At 39.7% G+C, this 23,368-nt stretch overlaps 1 protein-coding gene across 1 annotated transcript; it reads left to right on the forward strand.

Annotated features, from left to right (window-relative positions):
- The first annotated feature begins 345 nt into the window (after positions 1-345).
- Positions 346-16,912, forward strand: TNFRSF11B (TNF receptor superfamily member 11b). Its single transcript, XM_008929230.3, has 5 exons — positions 346-529; positions 9,818-10,187; positions 13,691-13,885; positions 14,219-14,443; positions 15,591-16,912. The coding sequence occupies exons 1-5, from the start codon at positions 500-502 to the stop codon at positions 15,977-15,979; spliced, it is 1,209 nt and encodes a 402-aa protein (XP_008927478.1). The 5' UTR covers positions 346-499; the 3' UTR covers positions 15,980-16,912.
- Positions 16,913-23,368: the final 6,456 nt, after the last annotated feature.

Consider the following 23,368-nt stretch of genomic DNA (forward strand, 5'->3'; position numbering starts at 1 on the left):
CCTTTGCTCCGGGCCAGCCCTGCCACGGGGAGCCCCAGGGGAGCCGAGCCGAGGGACAGCCGTGCCCCGGGGCGCGGGTCCCCCCTCCGGCCCCGCTGCTGAGGGGAGAGCCGGGCACAGCCAGACGGCCAGACAGAGCCCAATTAAACCCTCCCCTGGCCAGCCCCTGACACTCCCTCCTGCATTTTCCAGTCTGTGGTTACGGCGCTCAAAGGGTTCCATTAAGTCACCGAGTTTTACAGGTTCCTTAAAAAAAAAAAAAAAAAAAAAAAAAAAAAAAAAAAAAAAAAAGGGGTGGGGGGGCGGTGAGGGGGAGTGCGCGAGAGAAAAGTTTGGTCATGGCAGGGAATGTGTGATCAAAGCTGAGCCCAAGCTTCCTGTTACACCGGGACTATATATATATCGTGTCTTTAATGTTGGGAATGTAAGCAGCTGCTGGAGCCTGGCGCTGACTCTCTGCCTCATTCCCAGAGCACTGAGGTTTCTTCCACCGACCACAATGAACAAGTTCCTGTGCTGCACGCTTGTGGTAAGTCCCTTCGGAGGGGCAGATAGGCTCTAGGATGCATTACAGCCTCAGACATCAGGCTGTACAGACACACGGCTTTTCTTCTGGGGTTTTTGTTTTAGCTTTGGTTTTTTGCAGGTTTTGTTCATTTGTTTGTTTGGGGGTTATTTTGCTTTCTCCCCGTTTTCTTGGTAAACCCCTTTTACTTCATCACTCCGAACTTTCCTGATGAGTTTGGAGTGTGATGGACATGTCCAGCTCCAGGGAGACAGCAGGGATTTTCATCCCATTCTCAAGGTAGTGGCATAAATTGCTTTTCTTTTGCCTTTTTTCCTGTCTTCTTCCTTCTTTTTTTAAGGCTTCATCATATTGGACTGATGCAAAACACTGTATCTAGGAATTAATTTGGAAACTGTAGGCTGGGATGTTTGTTTCTGATATACATAAGCTCCATCCCTGCCTGCCTCTAATCTCTGCTGCAGTGGCACTGTTGGTATCTCAGATACTGGGCTGGCTTTCTTACCGGGGAAAACCACTGTGAATTCCAGAAAGAAAAAAAAAAGTATTAGTGTGTGATGCTTGTTTTGGCTTAGAAAATTCAACTTCATGTGCAAGAAAGTGATGAATTAGTAGCTGTGTCAGTAGCTATTACAGAAAATGTTGTGTTATTAAATCTAGTATAACCTCCTGTTTTAATAAGTTTTTGTTTACTTGGAGATTTAGTGAGATGCTCCCAGATGCAAATTTAGAGACCTTAGCAGTGTAGTAAATTTCAAAATGTTATTTAATCCATTTAGTCATATGGAATTTTATATGAATTCAGATCAATTAAAACCTGCATAGAGGGACATCCTGTGTAACATCTACTTGGAGGCTATTCATCTTTTGCATAAGAAAGCATTCAAAGAAAAATATTAAAAAATAATATTCAGAGCAGGCTGTTACTCCTGTCAGCACGATAACTTGCTCCTGGTTTGTTTTGGTGAGTACAATGGCATTAATGTTGTGGCAGGGCATTAGAACTGAAATCCATTTATTCTGAAAGCTTTTTATAAATGCAACGAGATTTCCAGGATCTGATGAGTAATGCTTGTTTATTACTCTCTGTACAAATTTCTGAAAGGGCTTTTTGAGAAACAAACCCAAAGTAATTAATAGTGCAAGGGAAGTAAAATTTGTCAGGCTTGTGGTCAGCAGACTGAAACACAGGACAAGTTTTTCATCTCATGTGTGATGTTGTGCCTGCTTTGTCAATATGAAAGCATGAGAGTTTAATCTGAGAATTTCAGCAATAGCTCTTTATCAGCTGGCTTCTTATCTATGGATGTAATAAAATAATCACATCAGGATTTTGATTAAATGCATGTGCTTGTTCATGTTCTCCCATAAAGCAATAGCATTTGGTGAAGTTCAGCATAATCCTCTGGTAGATGAGTCTTGGAGCTGAAATACATCAGTGGCAGGAGTACATATCATTGACCTTCATCATTCAACTGTATTTTATTATTATTATTTTAAAATTATTTATTTAAAGTTATTGTGAAGTTTAAGTAAAATCAGTGAAGTTTAAGTACTGTCAGATATACTAGAGATCAGAAAAGACATTTTAGTACCTCTTTTATAAGAACCCTTGTAGGAGGTACAACAACAGTTCAAAGTTGTGTATGTTTGGCTTACGCACCCTAAATCTAGTTTGGAGACACCATAGCTAAAAGGAGTTTTTGGCCATGATGTACTTTCAGCCTTGGCCTCTTTGCTAAGGTTTCAGAAGGGGGACCTGGTGTGGTGTTGTGTTCATGTTCCTGCTGTTTGCTGGAACACTGAAGCTGCTTACAAACAGACAAACATTATGAAATCAGACTGAATGGAAAGAAATTCTCCAGAGCTGAATCTCGTTACTTGTCACGTAACTCTCTTGACCCTTAAACTTGACCTTTCTCTATTTTGGTTCTCTGGGTGCATGTGACATGCTTTTTCTGGCCTGCCTGTTGGGTTTGCTGTGTGTAGGCAGCAGTGGCTTTTCAACCCGCGAGGGTAGGAGTTATCTTTCTGTCTGACTTTCTTTCTGTCTGTCTGCATGTGTGTTGGTTAAAAATAAAACACTAAGGTTACCAGAAGAATTTTTAAAAGATATTGTCACAATTTAAGCAACATGCACTGTTCAAATCTCAAGGAAAAATTAATTTTATTCCTTCAGTAGAAACACCTGTTTGCACATAGTACTGGACATACTGTTTCTCTAGCTAGCTAGTCAGTTGTTAGAAATTCTGTCAGTGTAAAGGCAGACTGTAGTCACAGTAGGAACATCCCAGATTGGGTTAACTCTACATCTTGCTGTCACTGTGATGAATAATGTTCCAAAGTATAAGTTATGGATAAGACACATCTTTTGGAGGGTATCTGGCTTGATTTTCCTACTTTCTCCCTCTACAAGCTTCAAGGCAAATGTAACTCATACAAACGAAGACTTTCAATTTAACACTTCTTTGATGAGATGTAAAACTGTTCTTCAGCTGAATGACATTTTCCTATCACTGAAAATGAAACAATAGTTTCGACCCCTAAATTTCTTTGTGAATGACAGCTAATGGTCCTCAAAACGTTTCTACAAGACTTGACTTTTTGACATACTGCTTTATTGACAGAGAAAGGAAGACGGTGGTTTATAGCCCTAGTTTTGAATACAAGGTCACTGAGGAGAGTCACCAGTTACTATTATTCATGTAAAAGAGCAACCTCCACTTTATAGAGCATCTTCCAAACAAAAGTAGGCCCTGTTATGTCCAAAGGATTGCATTAAAGCAGTTGGCAGAATGGTGGAACAACCTTATAAGCTGAACTCAAACCAGTGAAAATGATTTTGTGTCAGCTTCCATTGTGTACCTGGCACTCTCCTGTGGTCTGCCAAAAAGTGCTTTGTCTGAGCAGTGGTCTCAGTGAGCCTACAACAACCCACAGGTCAGCAGTGCCACAGAGCACAGAGAGGTTGAATTTGGTGACTGCGTGGGCCTCCAGAACAGCTAGGTGAGGAGGATGAGAGCTGAGTCTCTCCCAGATGGATGGGAGTCATTTCTCCCAGGATATCAAGTATTTTACAATGGTTATTTGCAATAGTTGGACACGGATCTATTCCAGCATGGCATTGTCAGGTACTGGATTCAGAGATAAAAGCTATCCGTGAGGAGGACCTTGATAAAATCATTCAGTGCTATATTTTGCCAGAGGGATTTCTCTGGGCCTGTGCATGATTTCAGTGAGGCATTCTGCCCAAGGACTGAGGGTATGGGAAGGCCTCCTGCCTTAGCTTGGTCCAAATACTTTGTGTAGAAGGCAAAGTAGGAGAGTTGTGAGGTTTTACTTTAAACCCAATGCAAACCCTAGGAGCAATCTGACAGATGTCTTGAATGATGATTTATCACACAAGAAAATATGCTTCAGAATAGTTGTGGAATGCAAAACAGAAACAGATTTATCTTCCTCAGCAAATTAAACATTCTTCTTTGGTCTACAACCCAAAACCACAAAGCCAAGCTATATAATAATATTTTCATATGCTGAAAAGCCGCTTTTCTTTCTATCACAAAGCAGTGATTTAAAGTGATGATGCTTGAAGGATTTTTACTTCATGTGCTTTGTCTTCGAGTTCATTTTGATTCAACTAGAGAAAGCAAGCAGCTCGTTGCCTTACATTTAAAGATGAAAGAAAAGGGTGTGTATTTTTTCATGCCCAAGATCTGAAGTGAAATTTTACAATCACATTGTTTCTCTCTCAAAAGAATCTTCCAAGGACTCAAATAAATGGACTGCACAGGCCTTTTATGTTAGCATTTGTATGCTGACATAAAGATGGTATGGAGAAATATAGCTTCAGGCCTAATGTGTTGAGTGACACAGTGAAAGAATTGCTCTTTAACCCTGAGTAACTCATTTTGAATAAGTTCTTAGTATTTATTTGCATGACACTGATTTGCACTAGACTTGTATTTCAATATTTACAGTTCATCCCAATTTCTTACGTAGAGACACCATCCTGAGAGATGCCCAGGATCTTCTCCAGGGAGATGGATGAAGATTGAGTTTTTCAGTCCTTTCAGAACAGAGCCCACTGACACTAGAACTGTTTCACCCAATACATTGTTAGATGCAGTGAATGATACTAGGTTTTGGTTTGGTTTGGTTTTGCTGTAACTATTTTGTTACTGATAGCATTTCATACTCACAGAACAAAAACTCAACCTTTGGGACTTTTTTTTAAGTTGAGTTTGCATTTCACTACTGCTAGGAAAACTGTTTGCAATTGAGTGCACTCTGAATCAGACTAACAGTGAATTTGTTGAGATGAACAAGATACTAAGCATTACTGTCTTCCATCAGTGCTGGGACTTGCTTAGGGTTTAAAATTTAAAGAAACTGCCTAGATCTTTCAAGTCCATTTGCCAGCTATTCCAGGAAACCAAATGCCGCATTTACTTTCAGAAATGCATTGAGAGCTATATTTAAACTACTTGGGTTTCTTGCACCTGCTTCTTGGTGAAAGGCTGTTCCCAACCTTCCTATGACGAGACAATCTGCTTTTCATTTGCCAGTATTATCCTTTAATGGAGAAAGTTCTCTCTGTGTATGTTAACTATCTGTACCAAATCTATAGGTACAGTTGTGACTTGCCAAGCTATTGAAAAAGTCAAGATCCTCTTCTAAATGAAGATCTTAATTTCCTTCTAAACTTTCTCTGTACTGCTTCCCAGATGAATTAACCTTTCCAAAACAAGGATGAATAGTATTTTACACAATTTTCTGAATGACAAATCCTTGAATTTGTCCAAGTGTAGTACTGATGTACTCCAGCTTTGGTTTCTTGAGGGTTAAAGGGTGAACATGTTCATTGCCCCTACTTCTAATTCCAGTAAACTGAGGCCAGACTTCTGGTTTCTTCCTTCTTTCAAACTGGAACATGCCAACTTTTCCAGTAAGAGTAAAACAGACCAGTACCAGCATGATTATAGAGGAAATCTTGCTTTCTGTGAAGTTTTGGGGAAGACCAATGTTCAGAACTTGTAAGCTCTAATCATGGCATTTTCACGTGCACAAATAGTGCTGTTTCTTACAGTAGAGATTCAGATGCTTAGTATGTAGACCACCTTTAAATATGGGCATTCAGATCAATCAGAGGTTTTGTGTAGCTAAGAATCTGCTACCAAGTTGGTCATAGCATAGTTTAGGACAGGAAATGTCAGGAACAACATAAAATGCATTTTATTACCATTTTAATTGGTTTTAGGAACATGCTTTTGAGGGACCTCTCCTGATCAACCTTATTTACTATATTTTAGTTTGCATATCATGGTGATGTAGTGCATAAGGTGGATTTACAAAAGTAAACTGGACTGATGAAAGTAAATCCAGAGATGGACTCCAGAGATGCACCAGGTGCACCGGAGCCACTAATGTATGCTCGTCCATGAGAGCAGACTGAAGTTAGTCCAAAATATCCCCTCTGAATCCTCCATAATGAGGATGTCAGGTGCTCGGCACCATCTGTTTTGCTATGGAAATCTGCTGTAACAGGTGATCCAACTTCCTAATGCAAGCACAAACTCAGTGTGTGCTAGGAGAGGAGAAAGGAAAATTTAGTGACATTCTCCTCTAGCTTACTCTGTGAACTGCAAGACAAGAAGAGTCTTTTCATTCTGTTTGTGCCAAATTGCTGCAGCAAAACTAGTAAAAATTATTTTTAATTACTTTCAACCATTTTTCCTGAATTTTTGCAGAACATCTGAAAAATAGATTGCCTTTACTTTGGCACTTGATGTAAGTTCAAAGATAACTTCTGATTTGCAAGCTGCATATCAATATTCAGAATACTCAGGTATGCTAGGTGTTTTCAGCCTGCATAAAAGACAGTTTTGCAGATCTTTTCTCTTAAACATTATTAAGCAACCTACAGTAGTCTTATGAAGGGTGGTATTGGGGGTTGGGGTCTAGAAATGTGCTTAACAACATACTAATGGCTGTATTGGCTAAAAAAAAACCAAACCAAAAACAGAAAAAAGAGTCCTAAACCAACTAAACCAACCCATATGCTGTCTATGGGTTGATATCTGATGCTTAGAGGAGATGGAAGAAAAAAATGGAAAAATATCACTATTTTTCTAAAACAGTCCTTCAGACTCAGGCAATTTGGGGGCTGGGATTTCTTGATCCAAAGGTGATGTTTATGCTTAATAGCCCTTTATTATTTTCATCCATTACTATGTCAAGTAACATCTTGAACTCAACTGTTTACAATGTCCTATGGCAGTGAGTTGCACAGCTCCCTGGGCTAAGAGGATCATGGTAGTCAAACAGTAGTAGTAATGGTAATCTAGCTCTATGTTGAAAATTATGTATAAAATGCTCTGGTAAAATATAGAGATATTGATTGCATAAATATCTTTAGTTTGACTGAAGAATCTTCTTGTCGTAATTGTTTGCAAATAAAATAGTTGGATCCTGCATACGTATGGCTCAGCCACTGGTCAGTGGATTACTGCAGCTACATAATGTGTGTTTCTAGGATAAGAGGGAAGAAAGGTATGATGTGATTTTCTTTTAAAAGCACAAAGAAAAAAATCAAATGGAAAGACTGATTGTTCTTTTAGTGATGCTGATTTATTAATGCTATTATTATGGGGTTTGGTTGTGCTCATTTGGATTAATAATATGCTGGTTGCCATTATTAGTCCATAGTTACTGGTTCTTCAGAAGGCAAAACTTTGCAGGCCTCAAACAAGTATTATTCAAGTCTCGTTTTGCTCAGTTTTTTACATCAGCTCCCCTCAAATTATGTTGAATTGTTTTCAATTTTTACTGGCTTATTTCACATAGCTGTGGGTTCTTCAGGAAGCAAGTGGCTCCATTTTTCCCTATAAACCCCCATGCTCTCATATCCTGATTATTGAATTTTAATTAATTTTTATGCTGAGTTATCCCCTGCAGCAAAACTCCTCACTTGCCTCAAACATGATTTCCAACGTAAATAGTTGAGTAAGGGAAATAGAGAAAATCTTATTGTTCTTGTTGCTACATGTTGCAGAGCAGAGTTGAATAGCCATGAAATTATTCACCTACCTGTTTGTTACCTGAAAATATGTCACCAAGGGCAGAGGCACAACCCAGAAGAGAAGATTCTACTGCAGTGACAGTTTTGGATTTGTTGTGAGCTGTGCTTTGCAGAGCAGGAAAAGTAGTGTTTCTGCACGAGGATGTGCTACCCGTGTGTCTGGTTGCTGTCCCTAATAATTTTCACAGTGTCAGATTTTCATCTGCGTTGGGTATTGTCTTGAGTTTCCACAGATACTTGAATGAAATGGGGGTTGATGCTTGTAGCATCTGTGCTGTCTGTTGCAGTCTGTTATATTCTGTAAAGGGAATGCATGTGTCCATGCAAATCTTGGACTCTGGTATGCTGTATTAGCTATTACTGAATTAGAAATATAGAAGAAAACCTTACTGTTCACATCAAAAATTAATGAGATTACCAGGACTTCCTTATTACTAGCGTCATAGATGTAGATTTACCAAGGGTGGGGGCATTTTTCATCAATGCAAAGCCATTCACTGTTAAAAAATGTGCTGCACCCTCTTTGTTAAATAGACCACATGAAACAGATCCAGTCATTTAAGGAAAATGGAGCTGTTCATCAAACTTCAAAGACTAATAAGGAATTTTTCACAATGAAAGGTATTGTACATTGAGACCACAAGAACAAGTGGGCTCTCCACCTGTAGAAAACACAGATCGTATAAATTACCAGGCTTAGTCAAGGGTAGCTACAAGAGACTGTAGGAAATATCCATACTATCCACATTTCATTCCTCAGCCTGTCTAGGTATAGCTGTATAAAAAAGCTGTATAAAAAGTGGGTTCGCAGACAGGTAATAGGAGAATACATTTAAGAGTACTTTCTTAAGCAGTAAGAGTTCCTAATTTAGGCACATAATATCACCTGGTGATCACTGTGACTTTTGCTAATGCAGATGAATGTTTAAATTGTCCTTTACAACCTTAATAAGACTATAACTTTAGAAGTGCCATGATGTGGCAAAAGGGAGGTCCTTAGATGAAAAACCTCTAGGAAATATAGAGCCTGGGAAAAAAAAAAAAAAAAAAGAGTTAATTCCACTTACACTTTGGGCACATCTGCATTGGAAAAGAGAAAATACATTTTTGAAATTGAATTGTCATCTTTGTATTAGCTGACCAGGATTAAAATAGCAACAAAGACAAACTGGTTGCTTGTATAACTTGACTAGATATGTAGAAAACTATCTTAATTCAGAACCAGTTTACTTCATCTTTATAAAATGTACAAGTTTTAGAAGAGAAATGGCACATGAATCCATTCATGAAGCACAGGACAGAGCTGGGTTCTCAGTGAGAACAATGAGCTGTTCCCAAGAGTTTTTTTTAATGGTAAACTGGTTGAATCACATAACCAAATTTTCACTTATAAAGGAAAATTAAGTGATATGGAGATTGTCCCTGCAGCAGTGTTGTCTCAGAGCTCTAGGTCCAAAATCACACCAGCAAAGCAGACTGTTGTAGGAAGCAGGACTGTAGCTGCCATACCGTGCCAGTACTGAACCAGCTCCTTACAACAGCTGTAAGCCTGTGGTTTTACATAGAAATGAAAGCATTAGCCTGGCCTCTTCCAGTTCATGCAATTAAGTCTTCAATGTACCCTTCATAAACTGTGGCATTCTTGACCTCTGTCTGAAGCTGCATCTTCACCCTTGATGTAGCTGGCACATTTTGTCCCCAGAACTGCTGTATTTCAGTGCAAGATTAAATAGAGGGCATTAAAAAGTAACCTCTATTGTTCTAGGCATTCGTTGGTGCAATACACTAGTCAGATTTATATGCTCCTACACAATTCCTTTTGCATCTGAAGTACTAGATACTTAAGAACAGGCATAATCCCCACCTTGGCTGTGCAATGGCCAGCTTCTCTGGTACCAGGCACGAAAAGGTCATTGCCCAGTGATATGAAATAGGGTGTAAGTGGGAGAAGCATAATATCTACATCTCTGGAAGAAAAAGGAAGTTCTAATATTGGGAAGATTTGCTAGTCAAGATCCTAAAATTTTCCCATGTTGAGATAGACATGGGAGAGTCCGGAAGCTGGCTAATATCTTACAAATTCTAACACAAATGTTTGTTTGAAGATAACATCGTAACTAGACTCATAAACTCATTAAAGTGTAGGTTTCTTTGTGATCACAGTGCTCCCCAAAACTAAAGGAAGTGATGTTTTATTTTCCTGTTGCTAGCTCTTGGACATTTCTGTTAAGTGGACCATCCAGGTTGACTCTCCCCCCAAGTATCGTCATTACGACCCAGGGACATCTCGTCAGCTGCTGTGTGACCAGTGCCCTCCCGGGAGCTACGTGAAGCAGCACTGCACAGCCACCAGCCCGACGCAGTGTGCGCCGTGCCCGGACCAGTACTACACCGAGGAGTGGAACAGCCACGACGAGTGCCAGTACTGCAGCACTGTCTGCAAGGAGCTGCAGTACGTCAAGCAGGAGTGCACCAGCACACAGAACCGCGTCTGTGAGTGCGTCCAGGGCAGATACCTGGAGCTCGAGTTTTGTTTGAAGCACACGGAGTGTCCTCCCGGGTTCGGTGTTGCACAGCCAGGTACGTACTGCTCGTCAAACAAGCACAGACTGAATTAGAGCTCTGCCGCACGTCGGCGACTCGTGGCAGTTACAAGATTAGGAAAGAGGTTCCTCCAGATGAAATTACAGGACAGTAAATTGTAAAGCCAATTGAACCTGTTCTAGTCTGCATCATTTGGACTGTAGCCAAAGGAACGTTTCTTAGTGCTGCTCCTGCTGTAATATATAACTTAATGGCAGTAGCAAATGTAGCAAATTGCACTCTAATGAGAAACATGATGGATTTCCTCTTTTAAAGGAACATTATATGGAATGTAGTATTTGTGTGTGTGATAAATAATAATGTTTTTCATTTTGAAATCTGCTGTTTCAAGCAACCGTATATCTTGACAAACACCAGGAGCACTACATGTTTGACAACAAGTGTATAATTATAACAATATTAATATAGCTCTAGCATCACTGCAATATGTGTTAATAATTAATTATCAACATCCTAAGTGGAACTCCTAGGGAAACTGTTGCTATTATCAAACAAACAACCATTTCTTTGTCAAGCAGGCTGGCTGTATGTCTGATGTGGATACAGAGGGAAGGGGCACTTTTCAGTGGAGGGTATTCTTCATTTAAGGCAACGTAAATTGTTAAACCAATAATATGTTCTTCTTCCCTCAAAATGAAATACATCATTTATTGTTTGGCAAACGCCATGGCCTAGTTTAGCTCTAGTATTTAACACAGCCTGAAAGAATTGTAAACTGTCATTGTACCAGAGCTCGATAATTGCCCAGAGAAGAGCTCTGAGGAAGGAAGGGAATGCAGAAAATCAAAGCATCTCAGACACAAACCTGCAGGCAACCAGTCTCCAGACTACAGAATGATTTCCCTAGGAATTACATACAAGGAATGAGAAACACTAGGGCTGGCCTGTTCATTTTAGAGCTGTGCTGAACGACAGGCTGGGAGTCCTCTTTTGGGTTATGAACATCTCATTGGATAGCAACTTTGATGTAAGGAAAATGTCACTGCTGTAGATTCTCACTAGTCCCTGAGTAACTGATTGACAAAGCATTACCTTGATGCCCTTGCCACTGTTAAGCATTTCCACTGGCAAACACTGCAAATCCATATTGTAAAACTTCATTAACCTAAACTATTATACCCAGGGGCTTGGGTTAATGAGGTTCCACTGTACCTCGGCAGTGAGTCAAGAGAGGCTAGAAACAAAGTCCTCAGTTTCGGAGATGAACAAAATACAGATTGTCTGAGCAACCAACCTACTGCGTCCCTGCAAGCGTGGTGAAACTGTGGCAGACAAATTCGAATCCCTCAGTTCAAAATGAAACAAACTTTGAAAGAAGATAAAATGTTGAATCGTGTAATTTATTGGAAAGTTGGTTTCCAAAAGACCATCAGAATGAACTAGCTAATCCCAGACAGACCTCAAAAAAGGAATGAAAACATTGTAAAAATAATTCCATCTCCTTGTGTCAATAGTCAGTTTTTGAGGTGAGGCAAAAACTAAGAATTTAATAAGCATGTACCATACTATGTTACTGCTTTCTGCCATATGATAGCCTTGAACTTTGTAACGATGCAAATTCAGGTGAAATAAAACCTAACTCTAGGAAAATATGCTTCCACTCCCACACAGGCAGATCGTGGTCCAGTGACTCTTTTAAAGCTTAAAGCACTAAAAATCTGTGTTCCCACTGCCAGTTGCTCATGATTACTCTGGGAGATCACTTTACTTTGGTTGTCCCCTTTTGTGAGTGCAGATTAAGGTTTTGTTCCCCTCTGCGACTGGACGTGGCAGGGTTTATAGCAGTAAGGTACTGGAGCAGCAGCGCTGCTACGAGGCAGCCCTGTCTCCCCAGCGGCGGGTGACGTTTCCCTGGGAAGAATGGGGCATTCCAGGTGAATTGGAGGGAGAGGCGGAAGGGCGGACAGACAGCGGCAGTTTGTGCCCTGAACAAGAGCGGCCAGATAAACAGTGAAGAAGAAGCTGACAAAGCTGGAGGGTGGCTTTATTCTCAACCCCGAGAACGCCGATGGATTACCCGATTTATTCCTCTCTTGTGCCGCAAGGGTTATGCGGGAAGCTCTGAGCAGAGCGACGCCCCGTTTGCAGGAACACTGCTTTCTTCCCCTTCCTTGCTGGCAGAACACAACAGCAGCCTGTCTGTAGTAGGGAAAGTTGCTAAAATTCAGCTGTCTCAGGACAGCTAATTGCTGCCTGCGCAGGTGGTGCTGGCTGGAGTTTTGTCCAGCCCAGAGCCGCAGGCAGCGCACATTACGCAAGGGAGCGCAAGGGCAGACGCTGTGGCTGCAGTCTGGGTACTGGCTGCAGAAAGCAGAGGATTTGGGAGGCGGGTTGGCGACATATAGGATCTCTGGCAACTATAAACTCCTGTGTTTTCACTTGCCTGATGAAGTGCTAGATCAGGTGTATGCAAGCACTATTCTTTATTTCACAGATTGTGGAAAACTTGAGATTCGTACTCTTTTTCTCCAAGGATTTCCCAAAATAAATAAAGGCTACCTAAAAACTGTCATCAAAATAAACATCCACGCGTAAATACTTAAAAACTACACTAGATGGAGGTATTTTCTTATTCAAATATAGTTTAAAATTATTTTTAAAAAATTTTAAGCGTGTACTCAAGTTCCTGTTCAATAATGCAATATTAGATACTAGACTTCAGACACTTGTTAAATGTTGACTGAATAAGGATGAATTAAGAGTGAATATACAACAATTATTGGTGCTATTACTTTCCTGCCACTGGTGGCTAGACTGCATTGTTTCAGATTTCATGCATTAATTTTCTTCCTCTTTGTTGATGTGCTAGAACCATACATTGTCATTCTGCTGTTGTATCATATATTTATTTCTGAAGTAAAATTGTGTCTTGTAAATCACCAAGCAAAATATGTATGTCTGTTAAATAGTTTTGTTTATACTGGACACTATATCTTCTTTGGTTTTAGTAATATTTTATTCAAGCCCAGAGAAAAGGTTAAAAAATGTTGTCTTTAGTTGACATTTAGTTTGGTTGTGGCTTTAGCTAGAACTGAAGTAACCCATTCAAGTAAAATTCTAGGCAGTTATTGCAGAGTAAAATTCAGAACAGATTTTTATGCCAATTAATTACTTTACAGAGTATTTGTACAGTTGAAGGATGAAGATCAGACATTGTGTAATGTCTGACTAGACTCGAGTAATTGAGGTTTTAAAGATATTCCTTTACTAAATTACTGATTTAATCAGTAATATCTGATTTTAAACTTGGTAACAACTGTATTTATGAGTATATTTACTGTATTAGACCAGCAGGAACATCATTCTCTTAAAGAATCTTCTGTTTTGCTTTTTTTGTTTGTTTCTTTTGTTTTTAAAGTGATTCCTTAATAGATAAAAAATAAGAAAACAGAAGCATGACAATTTAGAGAGGAATATATTCCTTTATTTTTGTGTTCTCATTGTATATAATTAGATGCATTTTTTTCCTGTGTCTGCAGGTACCCCTGAGAGTGACACTGTATGTGAGAGATGTCCAGAAGGATTTTTCTCAAATGAAACATCATCCAAAGCAGTTTGTCTTAAGCACACAAACTGTAGTGCCCTGGGTTTCAAAACAACTTTGAAGGGAAATGAGGTTCGTGACAACATCTGCCAGGGAAATACAGATATGACACCTCAAAAATGTGGAATAGGTATGTATCCTATTATGGAAGAATGCTCTGAAATCATATCTTTAATTATTATTAAAATTAATTTGTCAGCATTTATGATAAAAATATTTAGCTTGTTAGCCATTTGCCTGCTATGGTGATGGCCATAGTAGACTTTTAATTATTGTAGCTTCAATCAAATAGAACTCAAGCACAGAGAGCAATCTCTTTATAGAGACCACTTCTTAGCCTGTTTTTAAACACTTTTTCTTATCATTCTTGCTGCTTGCTTTTTTTTTTTTTTCCTTTTTTTCCCTGAGACAAGCAGAGTAACAGATTGGAACAATTGTCATCTTCTTCTCTTTCTCATTTCAGATGTAACCCTGTGTGAGGAGGCTATGTTCAGGTTTGCTGTTCCTACCCATCTCACACCTAACTGGCTGAACATACTGGCAGACAGTTTGCCTGGGACAAAGGTTAGCACAGAAAATATCGAAAGGATTAAACAAAGACACAGCCCTCAAGAGCAGACCTTCCAGCTTTTGAAATTATGGAAACAGCAGAACAAAGAACAGGATATGGTCAAGAAGATTATTCAAGGTATCTTACTGTGATAGTATGTGTGTTAAAAGCACCCTTTTAAATGGCATTTTAAAAATTGCTTGGGATCAAATACCTCCTGGTGGTGTGTTATGCTTGGAGCAAGGCCTGCAGGGCTTGACTGAGATTTATTGATGCAGTAAGAGCAGTGAAGTTGAGGGGAAGCAGGAAGAGAATTCAGCTTCTCCTGATCAGTTGAGGACTGAATTCTTCTCATTGTAGTTGTGTGTTGGGACTGTGTGTTGTGCCATGACCAAGATCCCCTTTTGAGACTCCACAATATATGAAGAATCTTGTTAAAGTGAAGCAAGTGTTTCCCACTGTTATATCTGAGCAGTGGTTGTTGGAGTTAGAGGGAGCTGGATGCCTGCAACTGAGAGTGCAGCTACTTTTCTATAAAAGTATTTGGGACTAGGACATCTATTCACAGAGTGGGGGCACATGGGAGTGAGAAATACACAGGCAGGCTTTCCCTTTTTTTCCCCTTCTTGTACCTGTTTGTCATACTGATTCTCTGCTTTGTTTGTGCTGAATCTACCAAGACAGGTTTCAAAGGTGAAATAGTGCTGTAATGTTAACATCAAGGTTTTTACAACAGTCAGGCCAGCTCTTCTCATGTAAGGCACCATCAACAGCCACCACATTCAAATGACATTTGTCCACTCAGAATAGATTTGAAAAAGGCTGTAGAAATGTTTGTCACCCCTCTGCTATTTAGTATGTATGTTTATGTCACACTGTGAAGTGTCTAGAGTACTTCAAAGCCAAAAATTACTATTTTAGCAAAGCTTGCCTAGACATTTCTGAAGGGACTAAGCAAAATTTTCATTCACTGGAACCAAATATTACAAGTTCTATCACATACATACAACATTTTACAGGACAGATGACACAACTCTGTAGCAATAAATACTTGCTATGAAGTTAGTTTGTAATTTGGAGTTTTTGTATCTGCAAAGTTAATTAAATTCTTAAGTATTTTTCATAATTGGAGCCTAAAAAAGCAAACCTGAGAGAATTATTTAAAATAAAGAAAAAAAAAATTTGGAAGGGAATATTCACCTTGGAATTTTGGAAGGTTCTTTGCAGGCCATGGTAAAGTTGTAATGGGCTGTACTTACCTCTCTTTTCTTTTTGCTTTCTCTAGATATTGATCATTGTGAAAACAGTGTCTTAAAGCACATTGGCCACCCGAACCTCACCTTTGAACACCTCAACATGCTGATGGCAAGTTTACCAGGCAAGAAAGTGGGAAAAGAAGATGTTGAACGCACAACGAAATTGTGTCAACCCACAGAGCAAGTCCTGAAGCTTCTCAATCTGTGGAGAATAAAGAATGGCGACCAAGACACCATTAAAGGTTTAATGTATGGACTGAAGCACTTGAAAACATACCACTTTCCAAAACGAACCATCCAAAGTCTGAAGAAGGTGGTTAAGTTTCTTCACAGATTTACAATGTATAGATTATACCAGAAACTCTTCTTAGAAATGGTAGGGAACCAACTGAAATCTGTGAAAGTAAGATGTGTCTAACTCAAGATATTTTTCATTTCCACTGACTATTTTTCCCTAATTACTGCCAGCAGTAATTAAACTGGAACGTTGTTTCACCACATTATATTTTACTATTTATAGAAATGCCTGACTGGAATATTTCTAAGTCTTCTGCAGTGGTTCTGGAGTTTTTTTCTTTAATAAAAATCACTTTTGTAAAAGCTTTTAACCTGTTGATAACACTAAGAGCCTGATTCTGCATTTTTGCACATTCAGTGTTGCAAAGTCCCACTATAGTCACTAGATGAGAAAGGAATGCTGGACCAGGCTCTATTCCAGTATTTGCTATTTATATTCTTCAAGGAATAAACATTTTTTGTTGTACATATTTATTAAATTAAATGGAAACTGTATGAGACTGAGTTTTAGAAAGAGAAATGAAAAGCACACTGTATATTTTCTAGTTAAACAAAAATGATTCCATATATTTTTCTGATAAAAATTTTGTAGCATGCCCTAAGAGTTATTAATTTCCTTATATTTTGTATTTAAAAAAAGTATTATTGCTTAGTTTTATTTGTATAAGTTGTGGTATCTTTTGGTAAGGATGTTTTAATTTATCCAATGATTTTAACTCAAATACAGTGAAAATATAGTGCAAGTGACCTGAATATTTAAATATTCTGTGAGGAAGTGAATGTACCATATTTAAGAAGCTGGATTTTTATATAGAATTTCATAATCTTATTTTATAAAACAATTAAATTTTTCAGTTTACTTTTTGACTGGTGTTTTGCTCTTGACTCTGAAGTAGGAACTAATAACAAAGACAGCCTGTGTGGATTTTGCACCTTATCTTGGGCTTGGCTCTCTGCTACTCCCTGTCTGGTCTAGTAGTTAATATGTGAACTGAGTAAATATTGACCAGCACTGGATTCTCATAGTCACTGCAAAGGTGTAAATGAAGGCAAAAAGTATTAAAGGTTCCAGTTCAGAAGACCCAGGTGGTTTTGATACGACCGATTACAACTCCATAGACACATTTGGCCCAGCAACACTCCTGGCCCGGTGTCATTCTTGGAGAGCTCACAACCTTTGCCCTAACCACAGCTTGTAATTTCATGGAGGAAAGATGATGCATGGCCCTGACGGGCTTGGAAAGCCTCACATATTGCCACTATGTTTAAAGGAAGAGAGCACAGAGAGGTCACATAAGAAAAATAGTCATCTACCATTTCCCTCAGCTACAGAACGAGACACCTACAAAGCCTCGGGCCCCATGAAAACGGAACAGAGATTGTCTGGCTGCTGTTATCAAAAGCTAGCGGTATTTTAGGGACCAGTAGTCATTCACAGTGCAAGCCAAAGGCCTCAGCGGCTGCAGAGAAAGACTGTACTCTTGATTGTTTTTCTTTAAACCATGTGAACAGAGCTTGAATATTCAACATATTTTTTTCATTGTGTAAAGGAAGAAAAAGCCATCAGCATATACTCTTGTGTGACAAATATTCTTGTATTACAGATGAGAGGATCTTAAGCAAAGAATGAGAAACAGATTCCTGCTTGATCTGATAGGTGCTCATCAGAAGTGCTCTCCTTATAGGCTACAAATAGGACATATTCCTTTAAAATACTTGGGTTTCATTTTTCATTGAATTCTCACATCACTTTTTGTATCAAAAGGAATAAGCTCTCTTTTAAATTTCACGTTTTATTAGCATCTCATTTATCGGTGTAGCTGAGAAATGGTCCCGAACACACAAAAAATTCCCAGTTTTGTCTTGATTCATTTGAAATAATTTATGCCCTTTTACAGCAGAAAATGGTTCTACATATAATTAAAGGTTTATAACAGAATCTCAAATTTCAAAAATAGATACTAGATGTTTCCACGACTCTGCCAGATATGGAGGTTTGGGGTGTTCTAGGTGTTAAAATGGGAATAATGATCTTATTGGCAGCAAAATAAAGAGGATCCCACACACCTTGTAAACAATACCATGTTGATCCTTTCAAGGTATACAAAAATTTTGCAGTTGATAGTATAGTTATGGTATCAAGTAGTAACATAGTTAAAAAATGTATCACAGACCTATTGGCTGTAGAAAAACACAGTTGCTTCCCAGTACATGGTACTGTTTTTAATTTATACATTTATACTTCTATATTGCAAGAAGTTATATGTAACTCTCATTTTAAATGATACAATATTTGTGGTCCTTTAGGAATGACAACAATGAAGAAAGAGTTTGAAGCCAGAGACTATAGTTTATTCTACAACTACCATGTGAACATGCAGAGTTCACTATAGCAGAGTATGGCCTGGACTGGATTTCCTGGGAAACTTCAGCATTTTACTATTACCTGTGCCTTTTAAAATAGGATTTTTTTCCCCCTAAACAGAAAGTTACACTTTTTTAATGAATTATACCTGTTAAAGCTGATTCAGTTAATTAGTTACCCATGCTCAGGTAGACTCTTCTCAGACAGTTTGTTCCTCATTTATCAGTTCAGCTTCCCTTAGCTGGAATGACTCAAACACTTCACATCCTGAGCAGGCAACACTTAAACTATTCCCTTCCCCAAAGACCTTCCAGCCCAAAATAGCCAAGACAAACAAAAGTGAGACCCAGGATAATGAGGGAGAGAGTGAGGCAAACAGAAAGTGGGAGGACTGCTTGGAAAAAATGTGGGTTTGGGGGTGGTAGCTTGTTTTTCAAGGAAGGCTGCAGGAGGAAGAAAGAGGTGTGCAATGAGCAGCAGGTAGGAGAGGTGTCCCTGTGTTTTTCCCAGAGGAAATGCTGCTGTGGGCAGGTGCAGGTGAGGGGAAGGAAGGAGGTGTGAGGACTAGGGACAACCAACCAGAGCTAGGCCTTGGGAGTGACTTGAAGGGTGATTCTGTGCTCACAGTGCCCTGACCTGCCAGGGTACCATTGCCTGCTCTCCTCCCAGCCTGGCTGATGACCAGACTCCAAGGAAGGCAAATGTTTTGCCAGCCCCTGGCTAGAGGAGAGGCCACCCTTGCCTTAGGGTGGAAAGGAGGAGAGGAACGGGGAAGCAGGAGGAGTGTGCTGCCTCTGCTGCCCCAGCCAGGGGCAGGATTTGCTGTGCCCTTTCAGCTTCTCTTTCAATGAGAGAAAGGAAAAGTAGTTTCAGGAACATTTGACAGAGATAGTGAGACAGACTTTAAGTCAGATTCTTCAGCTGTTGTCTGTCCAACTGTGCTCTCAAAGAGTGGAAACAGCTATCCAAAAGTACCATGGGTTTAAACCAAACTTTAGGATTCAAAAATCTTCTACAACCCTGCTTTTTAGACTTTTTTTTTATATGTACTTGTTCTCCATCAAGGCAGTCCTTGGGTCCCAGAAAATACACTATGTTTTGGAATATGGGAGAAATTAAAGAACAAACTAGATACTAAGCTCTGTAATAATCTTTTTTCTACGCTGTGCATGTCACCAAGCACGATAGATTCCTGGTCCCTGACCCATGGATGCTCTCATAGTAAAATCAAAAGAATAGTCTGCTATAGACAAAACAAAGCCTGGTATTACATAGCTTTTAAAAAGTTTAAATAGCTGAATAATGAAGTTTCAAGTGTTGGTTAGGAATGGGCACACAACTGTAACCAAACCACACACACACAGAGACTTGCATGCACTTGTGCTCACACACACCATACATCATGAACACGACTTGTAGTTGGGGCTTCAACAGGCTGTGGTGGTGATTTCAACTCAACTAAGCCCTTCATCATCCTCAGACACTCATCCTGCCCATCCTAGTATGGGTCAACATTGCCACGTCCAAGCCAGAGGTGTCTGGTTTACTTCTGGATCACCTTCAAAATGCCCAAATTTTTGTTCTTGAAGTAATTTAAAACTGTGGCTTAGAAATAAGCAAATATTTATAGAAAAAAATACCAGCAATTTCTGCAGACTAGCAGAAACTATTCAATTTTGGATAAACATCAAATATAGGAAATGCCCACACTCCAAAATATTTCTTTGTTGAAATAATTTGGAGAAGAAAAATTGGAGAAAAATAGCCGGGAAAAAAAAGAGGTTTACATTTTTCTTCCTTTACCTTAATTAGATGGAAGAACCAATATTGGCAATAAGCTCAGTAGTGAAGAGGAATAAAAATATGTACAAAGCTAACTGCGGTCATTGTGTGACTATTCCCAATGGAGTTGAAGGACAAATCTATGGGGAAAGGCTATAGGAATGGATTCAGAATTGCAATAAATTGAATAATTCTATTTTTATATTAGACTTTTGAACTGAACAAAACTTGAGACAAAGTAAAGCAGATGAACACAATGTGAATGTAGTTTATTCCACTCATCCTCATCCTCACCCTTTTTATTTATGGCAAGTTTGCGTAGGATTCCTCTGTTTGTATTTTTGCATTTAAAAAAAGTTCTTTCATACTACCAGGCTATTTTTCTTAAATCATTCTGACCTTTAGTACCTAGGAGGTTATTTAAAAGGAACCACATGATGAAAGATTGTGGCTTTGGCAATATTTCTTATATGAAAAGGACAGGGTGTGGTTCAATAATGGTGAAAACAGAACTTTCTGAAGAATATTTTTCTTCTTCATTTCTTTATCTAAGACAGAAAGTCTTCATCCTCTTTTAAATAAATAAATAAACATTCTGGCAAGTAGGATATATATCATTCTGGATGTACAGAACTTTGTCAGCACACAAAGCAAGACCTTTGTCTATTGACAGTATCAGTGGTTTGCTATTTGTGTTGTGCTTCAGCTCTGCCTATGGCACTTTAGATGAGTGAAATGGTACATCCTAAAGGATGATTAATCCCACATAATGCAATGGAAACTCAGTGCCAGTAAGAGATGTACCTAGGCCCACATTTTTGGGAAGGTTGTCCACACCTGGGAGATGTGTCAATGCTTGAAGTGTGTTTTTCGAATTACAACAAAACAAACTGAGAGTAGATGGCAGGCCGGTGCAGCCGTTGGGAAACTGGGCTATTCCTGTCTCTGGGAGCTAGAGAGAAGCAGCTTGGTTTGACACTGCGTGGGTTGGGAGCCAGCATAGGGATACAAGGAATGGGTAGTTGCTGCTGTTGAGATGTGTTTTTGAAAGTCTAAGAAAACTGACATGCTGAAACCTCAAGACGAAAGAGGAATGATGCAGGAAAATTTTGCACTTGATGCCTCAGAAACAGACTTTCTTTCTTGAAACAATCACAAAAACCAAGTACTCAGAAAAGAATAGATTTCTCTGGCAGTTATTTATGATAGACCCCATAGCAGTATTTGAGTGATTTTGTGTTGACAGAGGATGCTCACAGGCACGTGATGGCAGCACCAAAGTGGTTCAATGCCCAGATGCAGAAGTGGTGCTCCCAGGCTTTCTCTGCATCCTTCATGGACCTGGACACTTTAAACTCAGCACAAGGATGTTCATCTCCTACAAGGAAGTTACTGCAAAGGCCTGTGTGCTGAAACTGGGTCCCTCCCTCCCCATCACAACACTGGTTTAGTGAAACACAGCCTTGCTGCTTGGCTCTCCCTTGCAGTGCAATCCAACCAACTGGTTCCTTTGGATGTAGACAGTTCCTTCCCTTTTCTGCCACACTTGGAGCTGCTGGTTCCCACCTCTCCTTGTCCAACAGCACACACAGGCAGGGAGGAGGCAGCAGGAGCGAACTTCTGCCTCCCCAGCCTCAGAGGATCCTATCAGCCACTTCTGGGAAGGGGCCTTGACAGCCTGGAGACAGAGGTAGAACACACCAGCCTCCAGCCTCCAGCCTCCAGCCTGGAATGGGGCCACACCAGCAGCTGAGTGCATATTAAACAGTCATAGAGAAATGGGCAGGCAGGGATTGCATTTGCATTAAACAGGCATAGAAAAAAATGCTTGCTCAAACAGAAAGCAATGGCCAGGACCCACAACAGAGGAAATATTAAAACCCCTCTGTACAGCACTGTGAATTCAAACTCCGAGTTAGCTACCGGTAATTTAGTGTTCTCTTCAGTTAAACTAATTGTGGAGTGTTTCTACATGTACAAAGAAATGAATTTCAAAAAGAACAGTGTTGGGTGAGACACACAGGTCTAACTGTTCATGTCCCATTGTTCTCATTCCCCTAAAACCATTCTCATCACACAGTAGCCCTATTACAGCTCTTTCTGCTTTCATGCTGTTCACAGTTTGTTGATGCAATTCCTTCCTCTGCTCTGGCAGAATAAATGGCTCAGTTCTTACACTGTGTTTTACTCCTCTCCCATCCAGTCATGTCATTATCCTCTTGTCACTGTGCAGCAAATGTGCAAGGCACACACTGAGGATGCAAGGAGCAGCATTAACCACAGAGCCACCCCACCCTAAATAACTCACCCTACAAAAAATATTGTATCACTGCAAAGGCTCCCTCAGCAGTGACCAAGATGGCAGAGCACCATGTTATTTCTCTGTGCTATGTTGTATTTGCAAGCTGCTTTGGAAGTGCAGAAATTGCACCTATTCCCACACTAATTTCCCTGCCCCCTCCGACACGATGGTAAGAGGGCAGTTATTGCAACATCCCGCAGTGTAATACTGAAGGGTATAGGACAAACTCAAACACCCACAGAAAACAGAATAAAAGGACTCTGACAAACAAAAAGCCTGGGTTATATGAAGGATAATGACTAGGAAAACCCTTAAGCTAGGAAAATACAGTCCTGTGAAGAATCATCATTGCTCTGACAGTGCAGGTATTATAAGACATACGCTCCAGTTTTGCTGGAGCAACAACAAATCTGACACATACAAAAAAAGCATCAGTTCTGTTGTCTGGTTAGTCTTGCTTAAGGTTAAAATACCTAAAAGCCCATCCAGCACAGGAAGTATTTAATCAGCACTTTCCTGGGTTTGCTCTCATGCCCCAGAGACACCATTCCCATGGAAAGTTTAACTGTAGAAATAAATATATACTTCCAGAGGTGGCTAATTAAACAGTAAATTGAAATAATTACAATAACATGAATTAGAAAATCTACAGTTCTTTAATAGTCCCCTCTGTTCTTTCTCTGTAGGAGAATGCTGGGTTTCAAATTCAGCCCTGAAGATATTCACTCTTTTGCCAGAGTAAGTTAACGTTTAATTCTGCTACGCCTGGAGGGAACTTCTTGCCAATACTGGAGGGAGGTTTGGAGTAATTTCCCCACCTCCTGGGCGGTTTACTACCTTCTTGGTAAGGTATCCTTTGGAAAGATAATGGTTTCTTGGCCCTCATCTACATAACGTTCAGCGGTTGGGTTTTTTTATATTCCAAATGTAAGGTGTTTTCCAAAAAAATTCCCACTGAGACATAACAAGCTGGCACTGTTTCCTTGAAAAATCCCAAGTACTGAATCTTGTGGGAAAGGATGCTGACTCACTGATATTGATGGCTCAATACTGAGGTCTGA

Source organism: Manacus vitellinus, unplaced genomic scaffold (assembly GCF_001715985.3).
Source record: "Manacus vitellinus isolate BGI_N305 unplaced genomic scaffold, ASM171598v3 scaffold_1_pilon, whole genome shotgun sequence".
NCBI lineage: Eukaryota > Metazoa > Chordata > Aves > Passeriformes > Pipridae > Manacus > Manacus vitellinus.